Source organism: Enhydra lutris, unplaced genomic scaffold (genome assembly GCF_002288905.1).
Source record: "Enhydra lutris kenyoni isolate GAN:26980312 unplaced genomic scaffold, ASM228890v2 scaffoldscaffold6, whole genome shotgun sequence".
In the NCBI taxonomy this organism is placed as follows: domain Eukaryota; kingdom Metazoa; phylum Chordata; class Mammalia; order Carnivora; family Mustelidae; genus Enhydra; species Enhydra lutris.
In genome coordinates, this window is record NW_019154090.1 from 30,973,341 (window position 1) to 30,992,950 (window position 19,610).

General features: G+C 42.2%; 1 protein-coding gene across 1 annotated transcript in view; it reads left to right on the top strand.

The window, feature by feature from the left end:
* The first annotated feature begins 6,904 nt into the window (after window positions 1-6,904).
* The window catches only part of LOC111141792 (CDP-diacylglycerol synthase 2), a 56,781-nt gene continuing 44,075 nt past the window's right edge, over window positions 6,905-19,610 (top strand). The window contains exon 1 of the mRNA XM_022494609.1: window positions 6,905-7,065. Within this exon, the coding sequence (XP_022350317.1) occupies window positions 7,009-7,065 (57 nt within the window). The 5' untranslated portion in view covers window positions 6,905-7,008. The remainder of the gene's footprint in view (window positions 7,066-19,610) is intronic.

Consider the following 19,610-nt stretch of genomic DNA (forward strand, 5'->3'; position numbering starts at 1 on the left):
TGTGTATATATATATATATATATATATATATATATATATATACAAATTATATATATATCTATTCAAGTTAGTGTTTTCATTTTCTTTGGATTAATATCCAGAAGTAGAATTGCTGGATTACATGATAGTTCTATTTTTAATATTTTGAGGAACATCCATAATTTTACATTGTTGTTATACCCATTTACATTCCCACCAATAGTGCACAAGTGTTCCCTTTATTCATCTCCTTGCCAACACTTGTTTTTTTCTTTCTTTTTTTTTGATAATAGGTGTGAGGTGATATTTCATTGTGGTTTTGATTTGCATCTCCCTGATGGTTAATGATGTTGAGCATCTTTTTATATGCCTGTTGGTCATCTGCATGTCTTCTTTGGAAAAATGTCTATTCAAACTTTTTGCCCAATTTTTAAATTGAATTGTTTGGTTTTGTTATTGTGTAAGATTAGCCCCTTATCCTTTACATGCTTTGCATTTATTTCCTCCCACTCAGTAGGTTGCCTTTTCATTTTGTTGATGGTTTCCCATTGATAAATTTTGATACGGGTACTTTCTTGCCTTATGTATGATAAACTATTCTTTGCATACATTTTAATATCAAAACATAATAGGTTTATCCATTTGTGAATATTTTCCTTTCTTAGTTCTCTTAGAGTCTTCATTCCTTTGTAAAATGCAGAATTTGTTAGGGGCGCCTGGGTGGCTCAGTGGGTTAAAGCCTCTGCCTTCAGCTCAGGTCATGATCTCGGGGTCCTGGGATCAAGCCCTGCGTTGGGCTCTCTGCTCAGCGGGGAGCCTGCTTCCCTTTCTCTCTCTCTGCCTGCCTCTCTGCCTACTTGTGATCTCTCTCTCTCTGTCAAATAAAATAAATTTTAAAAAATCTTAAAAAAGAAATGTGGAATTTGTTCACTCCAGAGAGGAACATTTGCTTCACTAAAAACAAATGTACACTCGGCTACTCTGTTTCTTTGCCTTTTGCTTACATAATTACGTTTTGGTCTAATGCCAGATCTAAGTGTAATTACTTTGAAGGCCATTTTGAATGGCAATTAAACTCCACCAATGTGGCACCCAATCAGTTGAAATAAGGGCATATGAATGGCAATGACCTGTCAGAGAAGTCCTTCCAAGGTAGTAGAATTTTATCAGAAAAGCTAGCTGTTTGGAAGAAAGCCTGAAAAGAATAGTATGTTGAAAAAGGATGCCAGATGTTCCGGTAATAGTTTGTTTTACAATTCAAAGATTTTTTTAGCAGATGTTCCAGTAGTGGTTTGTTTTACAATTCAAAGATTTTTTAATGGGTACTCTCCCCCAGGTTTATTGAGATATAATTGACTTATAATAATAGAACTCAAAGATTGATATGTCTGGGACACATTGATAAAAGGGGAGACTGGTGCAAGGTGACATTGCAAAGGAAAGCAGGAGTGACAGCTCATAGGACTTTGCAAGTGCAAGGGGAAATTATCAGAAGATCTTTGACATGATCTAATGTGTGTGTGTGTGTGTGTGTGTGTGTGTGTGTGTTTAAGCTTTTACTTATTTATTTGACAGAGAGAGAGATCACAAGTAAGCTGAGGGGGGGGGCAGGGGAGGGGCAAACAGGCTCCCTGCTGAGCGGAGAGCCTGATGCAGATGCTGGGCTCAATCCCAGGACCCTGAGATCATGATCTGAGCAGAAGGCAGAGGCTTAACCCATTGAACTACCCAGGTGCCCCTCTAATTTGTGTTTTAAGAGGATCACTTTAACATTTGGTAAAGGTACTGTTCCAATCAGTGAGAGAAACAATGTATTAAATAAACTATCAAACTTGACTAAATGTCTAGGAAATAATAAAGCTATAGACTCTTCCTAACAACTGTTCACCAAAATAAATTCCAGATAGATTAAAGAGTTAAAGTTCAAATAAATAAATTCAAAATTCAAATCAATATTGGCTCAGTCAATAGAGCATGGGACTCTTGACCTTGGGGTTGATCCCCTTTTTAAAACTAAAATCTTTAAAAATTTTTTTCAAATAAATATAAGCCCAATAAGATGTGTAAAAGTCTTTTGGTAAATATGTATGAGATCTTGCTACAGGCTTCTAAACATAAAAGGATAATCCCCATGAAACTAAGGAATGACTACTTAATGACTAAGTTTTAAAACTTCAGTATGGCTAAGAGCATTGTATTGGTTAGTACATTTTATGTTTCCATGACAGAGAATCAGTTCAAAGTGATCAAGAGAAAAGGGGACTTAATGCATCCAAACAAAAGCCAGAAGTAGCTAGCTTGCAGTGTCCAAGGCTCTATCTTAGTAAGTGTATGAACAAAATGGTTAGCCACATTACAAAACAAAGAAGAGTAAATTAAAGGGTGACAGAATTTTAATCTACCAAATTAATGAAAATTATGTCAATATTAATTGTTAGGAAGAAATCAAGGAACTGGGCACTTTTATGCATTGAAGATTAGAGTATAAATTGTATAATTTCTCTGGTAGTAATTTGGTAATGTGTATGGAAGTCTTAAAATTTTATTTATTCCTTGATACCCAAATTCAATCTCTAGGGTTTTTTTTTCCTAAAGAAGTAATCAGAGGTACTTACCAAGATGAAGCACATTTAAGAATATGTCTTATAGGGGCATCTGGGTGGCTCAGTGGGTTAAAGCCACTGCTCAGGTCATGATCCCAGGGTCCTAGTATTGAGCCCCATGTCGGGCTTCCTGCTCAGCAGGGAGCCTCCTTCCTCCTCTCTCTCTGCCTGCCTCTCTGCCTACTTGTGATCTCTGCCTGTCAAATAAATAAATAAATAAATAAATCCTAAAAAAAAAAAAAAAGAATATATCTTATAGAGGGGCATCTGGGTGACTCAGTTGGTTAAGCACCCAACTTTTAATCTCAGCTCAGGTCTTGATCTCTGGGTTGTGAGTTCAAGCCCTGTGTTGGACTCCATACCAAGCCTGGAGTCTATCACATTAAAAAAACAAAAACAAAAAAACAACTTCCAGAATTATAAAAATTCCTCTAAAATTGGACATAACCTTGAGGTCTAACAAATGTCATGAGGTAAATTATGGTAAATCACAAAATGGAATACCACAGCATTTCAAATACCATTTTTTAAAAGATTTTATTTATTTATTTGACAGAGATCACAAGTAGGCAGAAAGGCAGGCAGAGAGAGAGAGGGGGAAGCGGGTTCTCCGCTGAGCAGAGAGCCCAATGCAGGGCTTGATTCCAGGACCCTGAGATCATGACCTGAGCCAAAGGCAGAAGCTTAACCCACTGAGCCACCCAGCCACCCAGGCACCCCTCATATACCATTCTTAAAGAACATTTAATGATAAAAAGAAAAGTCAGGTTAAGAAATGGTATAAATAGGGACGCCTGGGTGGCTCAGTGGGTTAAGCAGCTGCCTTTGGCTCAGGTCATGATCCCAGCGTCCTGGGATCAAGTCCCGCATCAGGCTCTTTGTTTAGCAGGGAGCCTGCTTCTCCCTCTGCCTCTGCCTGCCACTCTGTCTGCCTGTGCTCACTCTCTATGACAAATAAATAAATAAAATCTTAAAAAAAAAAGAAATGGTATAAATAGTTGCATTCCAATGTTCTAAAACTGTTACATCTAGAAAATAGAATGAAAATGCAGTAATATAAATAACAACAGTAGTTACCCATGGCCGATAGTATCACTAATGATTTTGATGTTTTCCATTATACATTTATGCATTTTCCACACTTTATCAGACATGTATTATTGATTGGAAAAATGTTAATGAATGTTGGGAGAGAAAATGCTGTAAACTATTTTATATAATTTCTGGCAACTTTCTTTATAAGGTGATATCATGTATTAGTGTGAGTCTCAAGTCTAGCTGCCCCTTAGAAACACTTGGGGAGGAGCACCTGGGGGTCTCAGTCAGCTAAGAGTCTGCGTTTGGCTCAGGTCATGATCCTAAGGTCCCTCGGATGGAGCCCAGTGTCAGGCTCCCTGCTCTCTCTCAAATAAATAAAATCTTTATAAAAATAATGGGAACTAATCAAGGAATGAAATGAAAAGAAGTCTCTGTAAACAAGATATGCCATAAGACTGAAAAAAATGAGCCTAGAAGAAAGAGATAATATGAGGAAAAGAAGAGAAAAATCAGGGATAGAGGAGGAAGTATAAGGTGATGTAAGGATCTGGGGCAGCTGGGTGGTTCAGTTAGCCAAGCATCTTCCTTCAGCTCAGGCCATAATCCTGGGGTCCTGGGATGGAGCCCTCAATTCAGGCTCCCTGCTCAGTGGGGAGCCTGCTTCTCCCTCTGCTGCTCCCGCAGCTTGTCTGTTTTTTTTTCCTCTCTCAAATAAATAAGTAAAATCTTTATTTTTTAAAAAGATTTTATTTATTTATTTATTTATTTGTCAGAGAGAGAGAGAGAGAGAGAGTGATCGAGCGCACAAGCAGGCGGAGGCAGAGGGAGAAGCAGGCTCCCTGCTGAGCAAGGAGCCCGATGTGGGACTCGGACCCAGGACCCTGGGATCACGACCTGAGCCTAACGCAGCAGCTTAACCGACTGAGCCCCACAGTTGTCCCTAAATAAGTAAAATCTTAAAAAAAAAAAAAAAAAGGATCAAAAATTTTCTTTGGGCTGGAGGTAGGGGGAGATTTTTACTTTTCATTTCTTTCTAGAGTTTATACATAGAGAAACCCTAAAGCTTGCCTAAAGGCCTATTAGTATGACTTTCTCCGGTCTGAATACTGCTTCCTGTTCTCTAAAGCACTGACTACAGAAATGTACTTGGTTTAAGCTCAGCCTGGGAGGGCTGAGAGCAATGGCTGAGAAGTTTGTTCCGGCCAAACTGTAGGGCTTATCCAACCTAGTAATCATACTGTTCATTCTGAAACTGATTTATATGCAGTGCTCTACCAGCCTCCTTTATATTAGGCTAGGTTTGAAAGGCAATAGTTGATTTGGAAGGATTGATGCATGTTTAGTTGTGAGCTTTCACTATTACATACCCTAAGGGTGAGGATTTGGATACATCTCTATCTATCTCTATCTCAGAGGATGACCTTGTGGCTTTCTCTGTGTTTACATCCTTCCTACATCTTCTAGATAATAAACCTGGGGTAATTTACTCAAGAGGTGCCTGGTTTTTAGATGAAGAAGTAACCACTGACATTGGTCAAAATGGTGGTCAGAGTCCTCCAGAGATTAAAAGAGCTTTAAGATTACCATCACTGTGCTACTTACTTTTGTAAGGTCGAAACAAAAGACAAAATAAAATACAAAAGCAAAGTCTCTTTCTATAAATAAATTATGGACTGAAAGGAGTGGTCTGTCATGTATGTCGAGTCCGACCTGTCCACCCCTGCTCGGCCAAAACCCACTAAGTATTTGTGCAATGTTGTTGGTAGGGAACAAAGCACACCAGGAGTTCAGAATTCCTCCACACCTAGTTCACCGTCACTGTGAAGCAGTTACAGGAACTTTGGAATATACTTACAGAAATCAAGAAAATAGAATGCTTTTCTCAGAATTCTCCCTACTGTACCCAGAACCCACAGCTAAGGTCAAAACTGGTAACATAAAATTGCAAAATTGCAACTCCTACCTGCGCAGGTTTCTCTCCTTGTTAAATTACAGTATGCTTATGGGAAGGGACCCCATTTCATACTTGTTTTACATTACTCACAAAGCAGAGAATAGGGACCGCTGAAATCAATGTTTGACAACACAGGTATTAACAACGAATTTAGGAAGCCTGAAGTATGTGCAATGATTATCATGGGCTTTGGTAACAAACGTATCTGTGTTCTAATTCCTAGTGGGTACTTTGTAGGTATGAGACCTTGGTTAATTTTCCTTAGGATAATTTTTTTTTTTTTATGATTTTATTTGAGGGAGAATGAGCAAGAGAAAATGAGAACACGAGCGGAGGGAGGGGCAGAGGGAGAGGGAGAAGCAGACTTCCCAATGAGCAGGGAGTCCAACGGGGGGCTCAATTCTAGGGCCCTGGGATCCTTACTTGAGCTGAGGGCAGACGCTTAACCGACTAGGCCACCCAAATGCCCTTCCTTTAGGAGAATTTTTAAATCCATTCAAGTACTAAGTATATTTCAGGTACACAGGGGATCGACTGCGAACGAAGTAGGCAGCATTCCTGTCCAAGAAAAGGTCTTTCAACAGTCCAGAAGACGGAAATTTGAAAAACCGTGGAAGATCTTATCTGTAAAATAAAAATCGTATCTGCTTCCCGGCAGCTTCAATGAGATAAAGCGATTACTTAGTTCAGTGGCTAGCATAATTAACCATAAGTACTAGAGACAGCTTGGCAAAGCAAAGCCGACTAAAGTTTGGGTTTCACTTCCTTATCACGTGGGCGTCTTCTCTTACACTGGGGGATCCTCGGGCTTTTCCACTTCAGGGCTTAACAAGTGTCTACCTGTATGCGTGAGGGACGAGCCCTGGCCTCGGAGAACGCGAAGCCTAGAGCAAACACCATCCTCCAGGCTACAGCTTGGAGGATGCCGCTTCTCGACCCGGCTACTCATTTTGCCCCTGGGATTCAGGGCGCCAGCGCCAGCCTTCCGCTGTCAGGCCGGAGCTCCCATTGGCTAGTCTCCTTAGGAAACACACGCCTTTTCCCGCCTCCTCTCGCAGCTAGTCCAACGCACGCTTCTCCGTTCCACTCCTCCCCGCCCCCAGAACTTCGCCTCCCTGAAGCATTCGCGCCATTGGTGGATCTCTGCGGCCGTGATGGCGGCGGTGCGCGTGCGCGCTCGCTCCGGGGGCCCTCCTCCCTAGCGGAGTGAGCGGGTCGGCGCTGGAGCAGGCTGTGTTCCACCCGGGTGAAAGGGCGGCGGCGGCGCTGGGCGGGGTAGAGTTCCACGGCCGGCGGCCGGGCTGTGGTGGGTCCTGAGAGCCGCTCAGGCGAGGCGGGGCCGGCCGAGCGGAGTCCGCGCGCGCCCGCACTGAGCTGCCCGCTCCGGCGGCTGCGCTGCTCGCCTGCCGCGAAGTCGCGCGGGGGTCTCCAAGCATGACCGAGCTGAGGCAGAGGGCGGCCCGCGAGCCGGACGCGGCGCCCGAGGACAAGGTAGCGGCTGCGTCTGGGTTGGCGCGGCCGGGCAGCGGCGCCCCCCGGAGGTCCGCGGGGCCGCGCGCAGAGGGGTCGTCTCGCTCTCTGACCCTTTTGTCGCGGCCGACGGCGGCCCTGGGCAGCACCGGGGGTGTTTGGGTGGGGGGCTTGGTGGAGCGCGTGAAGGGGGAGGTAGGTCGGAACCCCGGCTCCGGGGACTGGTTGGGGATGGCATCTCCGGGGCGCAGGAAGGAGCGCGCGGGAGGTTGCGCGGGGCCACCTGCCTCGCAGCGTTGGTTGGGGTCCCGTTCTAGTCCCCCACGTCCCCGAGGCCTTCCTGGTGTGGAAACATCGGGACCCCGCAAAGCCTTCTTTGGCAGGAGACTCATCTGAGCCGGTCTAAGGCTCTCTGCTTCCCTTTACAATGTTATTTGGGCGAGGAGGCGGCTATCAGGACAAGGCCATGGGATTTGCCTCTTAGGAGATTTCATTTCTTTCTTGAAAGTGAGATCTATTGGCTTTAAATTAAGCAGAGAGGTTTCTTGACTCACGTCGTCAGCAGGTCTTGGAAGGTATACTCCCAGCGTAGGTTTCCTGCTTCAAGTGTGGGCATTGATGGGGTAGAGCAGGAGGGTAAAAAAGAGGCCATCTTGACGGGGACGCAGCTGGTTCGGGGGTGAGGGATGAGGGGAGTAGACAGACACCTTTCCCTGAAGTCAAAGATTTGTGTAGGGGAGTTGAGGAAGCTGAGAGTGGTTGGTTCTGTGGACGTTGAATGACAGCGTAAGGGTTGAGACTTGGCGGTAATAGTTCGAGCTTCAGGAGCAGTGTATTTGGTAAATGGATCTGGCAGTGATGTGTAGAATGGAGCGAGGGAGCCTGGGTCAGAATGGAACACCCAAATTAACTTGGGGGTTGCCAGTGGGTATCCTGCATATGTTCTCTTTGGTTCACATGCTATTTTAAAGACCACAAGGTTCCTCCTAACAGTGTGAATTTCAGGCCTATGTGAATAATTGGAAGATCTGCCATCATAGTCTGACCTGATTAACATGGGACTGGAGCTGAGGAACAGCTGTGGCCACCAATCCCTGTTGTTCTACACCAGGACTACCCCAGGCCTTACAGCACCCACTTATGTGTGTAGCTTGCAGATTTTGATAACTGGAGGAAAGGGATGTTGGGGAAAACACCAGGAAGGAAGAAAGCACAAACTTTGGGGATAGGTTGTCAACAGAGCAGTTATACTAGGATGCATGTTTGGGGTGAAAGATAATAGGGTGTTAAGCAAACTTTTTGTTACTGCTGTTGACAGTAGATCATTCAAGGAGCACTCTTCATATTAATTTTTAGAATACATTTTGGAGAAAATTTAGGGTTTCAGCCCAAGGTTAGGGGTCAGTTTCAGAGAAATGGTACTTTGAAATCTCTTATCTTCCCATTAAATATTCTGGTTGGGCCTGAAAGAACTCTGCCCTATCCTGCATATATTAGTTGATGAATATTTAGATGTTTAGAGGTTGGGTAGCTCTGTTTAAGATTTAATGTTAATGGGACTTTGTGGCCTAAAAGCTATGAAGACAGGGAGACAAAAGAAGGCAAAATAGCCAGGGGGCTATAAAAAAGCTATTTGTAATAGACATACTTACTGGTGAAAACAAACACCCCCCTCCATGGGATTGTGAGGTGAAAGTTTTTACCTTTCCCACTCCTTGGATCCATCTCCCAGAGAAAAAGTTGCAGTTGAGTCTTAATTATTTTCTCATTCCATGTTTTAGGTAGGGAGAACTTGAGGAGCTGTCCAGCTAAAGGTACCTTAAATTTTTACAACTGCCCTTGAAATGCTTGTACAATGACAGAATGTCTGGGGTTGTGAGCTCCACTAAGTGCTTGTTCCCTAAAACACAGCAGCTATGCATTCAGTTAAAAACCTGATTGATGTAGTCCATTAGCCCAGAACAAGGCACTCAGCTCCTCCCCTGTCCTGTTATTCAGTATTTCTGAACTACCAAGTATGGTATTTTTTTTTTTTTAAGATTTTATTATTATTTATTTATTTGACAGAGAAAGAGAGAGATCACAAGTAGGCAGAGAGGCAGGCAGAGAGAGGAGGAAGCAGGTTCACTGCTGAGCAGAAAGCCCGATGCGGGGCTCAATCCCAGGACCCTGAGATCATGACCCGAGCCGAAGGCAGAGGCTTAACCCATTGAGCCACCCAGGTGCCCCCCAAGTATGGTATTTTTAATAATAAAGATACATTTTAAGAACTGTGAAATGCTTTATGTACCTTTGATGAATGTATAAAATCTTTAAAAATGCTCTATTTCATAGTTTAAAAAACCTATTTCCACGATTCTGGCTTTGCTGATATTCTTATGTTAAAACTTAAGAAAATTAGAATAAAGCAAGGCTGTTTCTTTAAAGAAATGAATTGTGAAATGAGAATTTTCTTATTTCATAGTAGAAGAATTCAGAAAATAATACCAGGTCAGTTCATTAAAAGAACTGGAACAAATTTGAAAGAGTCTTTAAAATGTTCCATTTGCTTAATGGTCGTGGCAAAATTGTTTTGTAAATAAGCAGGCAACCATTAGTTTCAAAATAATCTGGAGAATGTGTTTATTAGAAGTCAGAGGTATTTGGTTATATTTAGCATCCTAGAATGGAATTTTCAAAGCCAACTGCTAATAAAGGAAATGTTTTCCTCTGAGAACCGTGCTTATAATTTTAAAGTCCCAAAGCACAGTATTGTTGCCAAATTTAAGAAACTTGGAATTTAAGCTTTGAGAATGATCCTCTTTCCGCCCAACCGTGTTTTTCCAATGGAGGTTAGGAAAGAAAAGGATGAAACATGGGCCAAAAGATTGGCATCTTAAAATTTATGTTTGGGTTTGCATTACAGGAGACTTTGTTTTAGAGGTTATAGTGAAGGTTCTGCTGTATTTAGGTGCTGGGGTGCTACTTAAATTAGAGGTTTACTTGTTTCAAGGCTTCCTTTGTAGATGGATGAAGGCAGCATGGGGAGGAAATAGTGACATCATTTAAAAAGGGGAGTTTAAAGTTTAAATGAAGACACTCGTTAGGAGCAGGGACTATGCCACTTACCAGCTGTGTAACTTTGAGCAAGGCACTTGTAAATCCTGTTTGTCCATCCCTAAAATGGAGGTGATAAAGTAGCATGTGTTTCAGAGGATATTCCTGTGTATTAAATGAATATGCGTGTTTCAGAGGTAGGGCAGGAATTGTCACATTATGATAGTCTATTAGCTAAGGTTGTTTCTGGCTGAAATATAGTGTTATAGAAAAAATAATATTCACCTTCCACTCTTGTTAGATGATTAAAACATCAAGTTACGAGTGTTTGGAGTAGTTTTTTGCTATTCATCACTTTTTAAGGAAAGTGTTATAGATAGGGCTTGGCCTTCTATGACCTGTGTTTTCAATTCATTTTCTTGCTGAATTTTTCGATGCTCAGAATTAGTTTAGTTATAGAAGCAGCATTGCTGTATGCAGTTATCTTCCCTTCACTTCACTAGCTATAATGTGTTTGAGGACAGTCGTGAGTAATTAAAAGTGTTTTTGTGATTTTAAGAATGAATTACTGAAATAATGAAATCTTTTTTTTTTAAAGATTTTATTTATTTATTTGACAGAGAGAGAGAGATCTCAAGTAGGCAGAGAGGCAGGCAGAGAGAGAGAGAGAGGAGGAATCAGGCTCCCCGCTGAGCAGAGAGCCCGATGCGGGGCTTGATCCCAGGACCCTGAGATCATGACCTGAGCTGAAGGCAGAGGCTTTAACCCACTGAGCCACCCAGGCGCCCCTGAAATAATGAAATCTTATTTTAAAAGCTGTAAAACTACAGATGTAGGAGAAATGCTCTATTTCAACTTCTTTTTTTATTGAGAAATACTTCAGGTATTGAAAAATCAGTAAACCTTGACTATCGTTCTTTTTTAAATTTTTAAAATTTTATTTATTTATTTATTAAAAGATTTTATTTATTTATTTGGCAGACAGATCACAAGCAGGCTGAGAGGCAGGCAGAGAGAGAAGAAGTGAAGCAGGCTCCCTGCTGAGCAGAGAGCCAGATATGGGACTCGATCCCAGGACCCTGGGATCATGACCTGAGCTGAATGCAGAGGCTTTAACCCACTGAGCCACCCAGGCGCCCTAGTTTATTTAGTTTTAAGAGAACACGTGCACAAGCTCCCACTGAGCAGGGTGCCTGATGCAGGACTAGATCCCAGGACACTGGGATCATGACCTGAGCCAAAGGCAGATGCTTAACCAACTGAGTCACCCAGATGCCCTTGACTATGGTTCTTTTTTTTTTTTTTAAAGATTTTGTTTATTTATTTGACACAGAGAGAGAGATCACAAGTAGGCAGAGAGGCAGGCGGAGAGAGAGGGAGCCTGTTGAGCAGAGAGCCTGATGCGGAGCTCAATCCCAGATCATGACCTGAGCCCAAGGCGGAGACTTAATCCACTGAGCCACCCAGGCGCCCCTTAAATTTCTTATTTATATTGATCCAAGTGTGTAAGTTTAAAAACTCAATTAGCTCCCATTTTGTGACTACTTATAATTTGTTTTTTTAAATTAGTTTTTTTTTTAAAGCTAATTTTGGGAGTGCCTGGCTGGCTCAGTTGGTAGAGCATGCACCTCTTGATCTCAGAATTCTAAGTTTGAGCCCTACGTTGGGTGTACAGATGACTTAAAAATAAAATCTTTTTTTAAAAAGCTGATTTTGTTTGAATTGTTTTGTGTTTGCACACATTTGTGATATTTCATTAGAAGAATTTATCTTTTTTTTTTAAAGATTTTATTTATTTATTTGACAGATCACAAGTTGGCAGAGAGGCAGGCAGGCAGAGAGAGACGGCCTCTCCCCGCCGAGCAGAGAGCCTGATGCGGGGCTCGATCCCAGGACCCTGAGATCATGACCTGAGCCGAAGGCAGCGGCTTAATCCACTGAGCCACCCAGGCACCCCAGAAGAATTTATATCTTATTAAAATGTTAAATTGTTCTCATTGGTTATTAGAACTAGAAAGATCTTAGAGGTCATTATTTGATAGAAGAGGATACCATATCCCAGAGAGTTTACTTGCTCAAGGTCACACAGCTTGTTAGTGGCAGAAGGGGTCATAGTATGAAGGTTTTCTTATTTCTCTTTCTTTCATTATGTTGCATAATGCTGCCTGCAAGGGTATAGAATTAATTTACAGACTTTATTTTTTTTTTAAGATTTTATTTATTTATTTGACAGACAGAGATCCCAAGTAGGCAGAGAGGCAGGCAGAGAGAGAGGGGGAAGCAGGCTCCCTACTGAGCAGAGAGCCTGATGTGGGGCTCCATCCCAGGACTCTGGGATCATGACCTGAGCCGAAGGCAGAGGCTTAACCCACTGAGCCACCCAGGTGCCCCTAATTTACAGACTTTAAAAGCATGCCCAAAGAGCTTCTATTTTTCTTATGTGGCTATAAAAATCAGAAAAATAGCAAAATAGCTATTATCAGTAGCAAAATGAGTCTTTCAAAATATATGTGTGTGTATATTTTCATATATATTTCAGTAATGTAGAGATCCTGAGGGGAAAAAATGGGCAGAAAAAGTTGATTAGGCCTAGTTTTCCCAGTTACTGGTGGTTTATATATTTTGAAGTCCATCCCTGGGAGCAGCCGCTCGGGTATCTTTGGAAGAAACTCCCGGTGTGGGGTGGGCTCCTCACACTGAGCTGCACATGAAGCTGCTTTCTGGATGATGACTTTTAGTATCAGAACTGTTTGTTCCAGCAATAATCAGTCACGCAGTATTCCACACACCTTCTCCTCAGAACATTCACTGAATCCTGTGTCTGCTGTATACAGTCTCTGTTAGTTCTGAGGGTGGGCTGGTGTCTGTTCATGAAGAAAATGTTCAGGATTTTTTTTTTTTTTTTTTTTTTACCACTTTTGGCTCTAAATCTTGAAATATTTCATTCTTTCTCCATTGATTTCAAGAAATACAACTGCACAAAAAATGAATCTTGTAACTAATTTCCCAGTTGCAAAAGGATGCAAATAATCATTCTTTAAACTGAAAGAATGTGAGCGTCCATACGGTACCCCTCCCTCATCTGCAGGAGATATGTTCCCAGACCCCAGAGGATGCCTGCAACTGCAGATAGTACCGAATCCTATATCTACTGTGTTTTTTCCCAGACTTATATACCTACGATAAAGCTTAATTTGCACATTAGCACAGTGAGTGATGAACAACAACATTGAAATAGAATAATTACAACCATATACTCTAATAAAAGTTATGTGAATGTGTTTTCTCTCTCAAAATGTTGTTCTGTACTCGCCCTTCCTGTGATGATGTGAAATGATAAAATGCCCATGTAATGAGATAAAGTGTGGTCAGTGACTTAGGCACAGTGACTTAGAGGTTGGCTACTGTTGGCCTCTTGACAGTACCTCAGGAGGATCACCTGCTTCCAGGCCCTGGCCGACTGCTGGTAACAGGCCTGGGAGAGCAAAACTGCAGACATGGGGGACTACTGTGTTTCTGGTTTGCACGCTCTTGCCTCTGCTCTAGGAGCCACGCAGGTGGACTGTATTGAACTCATTTGCGTTTCTAGTAGGCTTGCAGAGTACCTGTCCTGCACACGGCTTCATGTTCCCCATGCTGTGACAGCTTCCCTGACTCTCCTGACCCGTGCTGGAGGCTACTGCCTCTGGTTTGTGAAGAAGACGTAGAGACCCTGACTCTTGATTAGTATTTTTCCAGGGTCATCTTGAGAAAAGTACAAATTTGCTCCCGGGCTTTGGGCAGAGCTCTTGCCTTCCAAGCCTTGTGCATGGTGGTGCAGTGCCAGCGATGGTGGGCTGGATCCGTTAGGCAGCTCCTCGCCAGTCCCTGGTCTTTGTTCTCATGCTGTTTGCCCCAAGAGTGGGGATGGCATAGGGCCCACTAAGTTGAGTGACCTTTTTAAGAAAGTTAAACTTTATTGTGTCCTTTTGACTGGGCAGTGCATGGTTCCAAATTAGAGAGGTGCAAAGGGTGCACTGTGAATTGCACCTTCTCTCTTCCCCAGACCACCGCAGAGGCAGTGTTTTGAGCCAAGTTTCGGTGCTCGTGAGCGCCCGCTGTTGGTGCAGGATGCAATATCTCCTTCCAAAGTCAGATGTCCTTTTGTTACTTTTTGTCAGCAAGTCCTTTGTATTAGGGTTACCGCAGGGCCAGCCTGGGGCTTCTCCATGAAGACTGCTGAAAGAGCTGTTGAGACTTGGGATTTACTGACAATACTCTCTGCTCCTGGGTCCCTAATGTTGAGAGGATTTCTGTCATTGACCCCAGATTCCTCAGCAGGTGATTCTCAGCCTTCATCCCACAATCTGTTTCCAGCTGGTCCTGGTGGTTTCAGTGACATCCAGAACATTCCTTGGTGCATATCCCTCAATCAGCGACTATCTCAAATCTGACTTCTTTTTTTCTAGACATTGACCCTCTTTCTGTCTCCTCTGCAGGTAGAATCAGATCTCTAAGTTGCTCTAGGTTAAGTCCATTGGTCCCTTTGTCTTCTGCTCTCTCACCCCATCCAGGTCATAGGTTCTAACCAGGGGTTAACCTGGATTCCTTACCTGTTGCTCTTGAATATTACTTCTACTTCTAGTCCATCTATCCTTTCTATCCTCTGACAGCTCTGAAACCACCCTATAATTAGAGGGGAAAAAAGAATCCTGGCTATCGAAGACTATAAAGTCTTCTCTCTTACCCAGTCCCTCCACTCGCTTGGTTCCCTGTGATATCTATCTAGGCTCTTGCTGTTTCCACTTCCTGAATTGTGCTTTTTCTCTGTCACCCCTCTCCCTACCTCTACCTATTTAAATCTTATTTTCTCAAAATCTGTTTTAGCTCTTCTCGGTCTCATTACTTCATCAGCATATATTGTAGAAATCACAGAAATGTGTACATATGAGTGTGAAACCCATCTGCAGTCCCATCATGCAGGGAAACAACTGTTGTTCAAATGCATGTGATTGCACACGGCCGTAATCACAGTTACCATGTCTGATCCGATAGCTTGCCTTTTTATGCTGCCATAAGCATTTTCCCACACCGTTAAGGTTCGTTAAGTTCTTTATAAGCATTATTTCAAACTTTTTCTTACCGTGAAAGAAATGGATGAAAATAAACGATATTTATTGTAGAAGCACCAAAAAAGAAAAGAAGTCACCTCAAACCTGCCATTGAGAGAGACCCACTGTTGTTGACATTTTGGTGCATAGCCTTTCTTTGTATATGCACTGCACATTCCTGTAGTATGAATACTACTGTTTTATAACTCATTTTTTAACTTAAGAATATGCCCCGAACATTGTTCAAGTCTGTAAACGTTTAACCAGCATCATTTTTAATGTCTATATGTCATTTCATTGTGTTTCTGTACTTGAGCTTATGGAGCCAATCAGGCTTTTAAGTTGTTTAATTTTTTTGCTATTATAAGCAAGCTGCAGGAAATGCCCTTGTTGAAATAAAACAAAACACAAAAAGCCCTTTCTGCACATGCATATCCTTAGATAAGTACTATGTTTAGAACTGCTGATTTAAAAAGGGATGTACATTGTCTAAGCTTTTGATACAATTAATATATTTCCTTCCTGCAGTAAATTTGTAGCCACCCTGACTGCGTGAGAGTGTCTGTCTTTGTGGTCTCTCCTTCCCCGAGAAGACATACTGAGTATTCGCATGTTTCCTCATCTTAGAAGAGGCATTAGAGCCTAGTGGTTACAAGTCCAGAGTTCTTCTTGGATTGCTTGGTTTATAACCTGGGCTCCCCCAATAATTTGCCTCCCTTTTCTCCTCTGAATAATGGGGCTTAGAATGAGGTTGTTCTGAGGCACTATCATGCTTTTCCCATAAGAACTGTACCTTAGAGTAACCAAATAGTTGATTATTTTAATAGAACAAATGGAAAAAAAGTGATAGAATATTAATATATTCAACTCCCCACTGAATTGATAGAAGGAGACCATAACCATCAATGCTGCTACCATCAGACAACCAGATATTGGGTATCTCCTGATGGAAGTACAAATTAGAGGAGGAATCTTGTCCAAAAATCATACCAGAGCCTAATCAATACTTTAGTTCTAAGGGCTAGTTTACAGGAAATTCAAGGGACAGGAGAACGCATTGAAAAACACCGTTGGACAAATGACCTGGTTACTTTAGAAAATACATGGCAAGGAGATATTGTGCCCCATTTTAAGAGAAAGGGGGAGCAATAGATATGATAAACCTATGCATTAAAAGACTTAAGGCATATTAATGATTTCTGGACCTTATTTGGGTCCTGATTCAATCAAAGTGCCATGAAGAGGAAAAAAATGTGAAAATTTTGGGTAAATTTGAATATTGGAGATTTAATATGAAGGAATTGTTAATTTTTATAGGTGTGATAATGGTATGGTGATATTTAAAAGCCCCTAATTAGAAAAAAGAAACACCAATTATAAAAGAAACAGTTGGTAAATAGAGCTACATTAAAATTAAGAACTAAATGAAAAGGAAGTCTACAGATGAAAAGGAAATCTACAGATGAAAAGAAAGTCTACAGATGTTAAGATATAAAAAATATATTTGACATAAGACTTGTATCCAGATCTATGTAAAGAAGTCCTACAAAATGAATATATAAAAAAGACAACTCAGTTAAATGGGGCTCTTCACGGGGTGCCTGGGTGGCTCCGTCATTAAGCATCTGCCTCTGCTTTCAGTTCTTTTGGGCATAGACCCCAAAATGGAATTGCTGGGTCATGTGGTAATTCTGTGTTTAATTTCTTGAGGAAATGCCACACTTGTGTTTTCCTGTATTTTGGGAATTTCTGTTTTAATATCTAATAATGGCAAGTATTGATTGATGTAAGTTACATAGACAACTACTGAGGTCCTCAATAATTATGAGTGTAGAGAGGGAGGTGCCTGGGTGGCTCAGTCAGTCAATCCCGGGGTCCTGGGATTTTGTCCTGCAGCCAGCTTCCTGCTGGAAGGGGAGTCTGCTTCTTCCTTTTCCTCTACTTGCTGCTCCACCTACTTGTGCATGCATTCTCTCTGTCAAATAAATAAATAAAATCTTGAAAAAAAAAAAAAAAAGGCAGGAACTGCAGCTTTAATGAACTGTATTACTCACCAAGGAAGAGAAGGGTTGAAGCAGTCATTGCTAATGGATGTGGATGAGGTGGGTGATACTCTCCTTTGCTCTGCAGTGTCCCAGTTTGGAGGACACCTTATATGGTCGCCCTAATAATGGGATCCATTATCGGGTGGATCGTCAAACTGGGTGTTGTTTGGGGTTGTAGTAGAGCTTCCTGAACTGGCAAGCTTTCATCTTCTTGTAGACCATGCTTTAGGATGAAGAAACTACAGAGTATAGCTTTATTTCACCCTGGTTGCTACATTAAAAATTTCTTTATATGGTACTATAAGACATCAGGTCATTTTCTTTTTTTTTCTAGAAGAAAGCCTCTTATTGTTTATTCACAAAGCATATGTTGTCAGTGTGACCACTCTCAAAATACCAGTAATCTTGAAGACCATACATTCCTTTTGAATTTTTTTTCAAAGATTTTATTTATTTATTTGACAGAGAGAGAGAGAGAGAGATCAAAAGCAGGCAGAGAGGGAGGAAGAAGCAGACTCCCTGCTGAGCAGAGAGCCTGATGTGGGGCTCGATCTCAGGACCCTGAGACCATGACCTGAGCCGAAGGCAGAGGCTTAACCCACTGAGCCACCCAGGCGCTCTCCTTTTGAATTTTGATTAATGTTTTGAAATCTATTAATTCTGACCTCCTGCCACTGTTATTTGGAATATAACTCTAAAATTTCCCCATGTATTGTTTTGTTAAAAGTCTAAAATGCGGGTGCGTCGGTGGCTCAGTCAGTTAAGTATCTCACTCTTGATTTTGGCTCAGGTTGTAATCTCAGGGGAGTCTGCTTGAGATTCTGCCTCTCCCTCTGCCCCTGCCCTCCCCCAACCCTGTGCTCTTTTTCACTCTCTCTCCCTAAAAATAAAGAAGTCTGTAAAAAAAAAATGTCAAATAGATTTTCTTTTAAAGATTTTACTTATTTATTTGACAGAGAGAGAGAGACAGCGAGAGAGGGAACACAAGCAGGGGGAGTGGGAGAGGGAGAAGCAGACTTCCCACTGAGCAGGGAGCTGTATGCAGGGCTCAATCCCAGGACCCTAGGATCATGACCTGAGCAGAAGGCAGATGCTTAATGACTGAGCCACCCAGGCACCCTTCAGATGGGTTTTTGAGACACAAATATTTGTTTCTTAATAAATGTTGACTGAAAACATCACGTTGAGGGTCATGTGCATTGTATGAAGTTCGCATATTAACAATCTCTGTGTGTCTTCCCAGGAAAATACTAACTGCGGCGGGGGGGGGGGGGGGTTGGTGTTGCAGGGGTACTTGCTTGAGCCAGTCTTTTCTTCTGGTCTGCAGGACGCAACTGCTTCCTCCCAAGGCAGGCGGCACCAAGCCCATCCAGTTGCTAGTCCTTGTATGCAGCCTAGAGTCTGTATCGCAGTTTGATGTCCAGTAGTCTCATTGGGTCTGGTTACCATGCACTAAAGGTTATCTTCCATCCCTCTCTCCTTCAAGGACAATTGTGGAAGAGGGTCGGGATGAACGGGGCAGGATAACCCAAATAAGTAACATCTTATTTTACTTGTCCAAATTCTCTCCATTTGGACAAGGAGAGAATGAGCAGCAATGTCTGGGCTCACCTCTCTCCTGACTGGGACTTAGTCTGAGACCTCTGTGTGCTTAGATGGGGCCTGTTGCTTGATAGGCTTCATTTTAGGTTGAACGGATGGGGAGCCACACCTCCTAAATCTCATCTACCATCCCATCTGTCCGATCTCAGTCCGGAACTCCTCCAGGGTAGCAGAAGGCTGCTACTTTCTCTGGAGCCTTTCTGAAGTATATCCTCTTGGCTACACTTTGTTTTATATCCTCCATCTTAGTTCTTCAATCTACACTATTATCCAGAAATTTCTTGAAATCTCATATATGTGGTTGGTCCCTGTCCCTTACTATTTCTGCCTAAAAGGACATGGTTTTATTCCTTACTATGCATATTGACATTCATTTCAGTGGGATATTGAGGTCAAAAGGCATGCACCCTGTCTGCTTTCATCAACAGGAAGTTTTCAGTTTTGAGAGACTGAGCTCATCTTACATTAGAAGCAGTCAGTTGCAACACTTTTGTTGTTCCGTGTTTGGGGTGGAGGATAAACATGGTTCCTCTTGACTGATGGCACCTGTGAATTCTGGGCTTCTGCTGTTGACATTAAGAAGGGCAAGAGCTGACAACTGATCATGGGAAGTGCCTGTGTTCAATTGGAGTTGACTGATGGAGGAGAGGATGCTGGGTAGGATATCAGGGAAGAGTCAGAAGAGGGTGGTGTGCTACCAGATCCTGAAAGAACACGTTTTTGAGAAGAAAGAAAAGCTGTGTCAAGTACCATGGAGAGGTCAAGTAGAATGGGGAGCAGACAAGGTTTTACC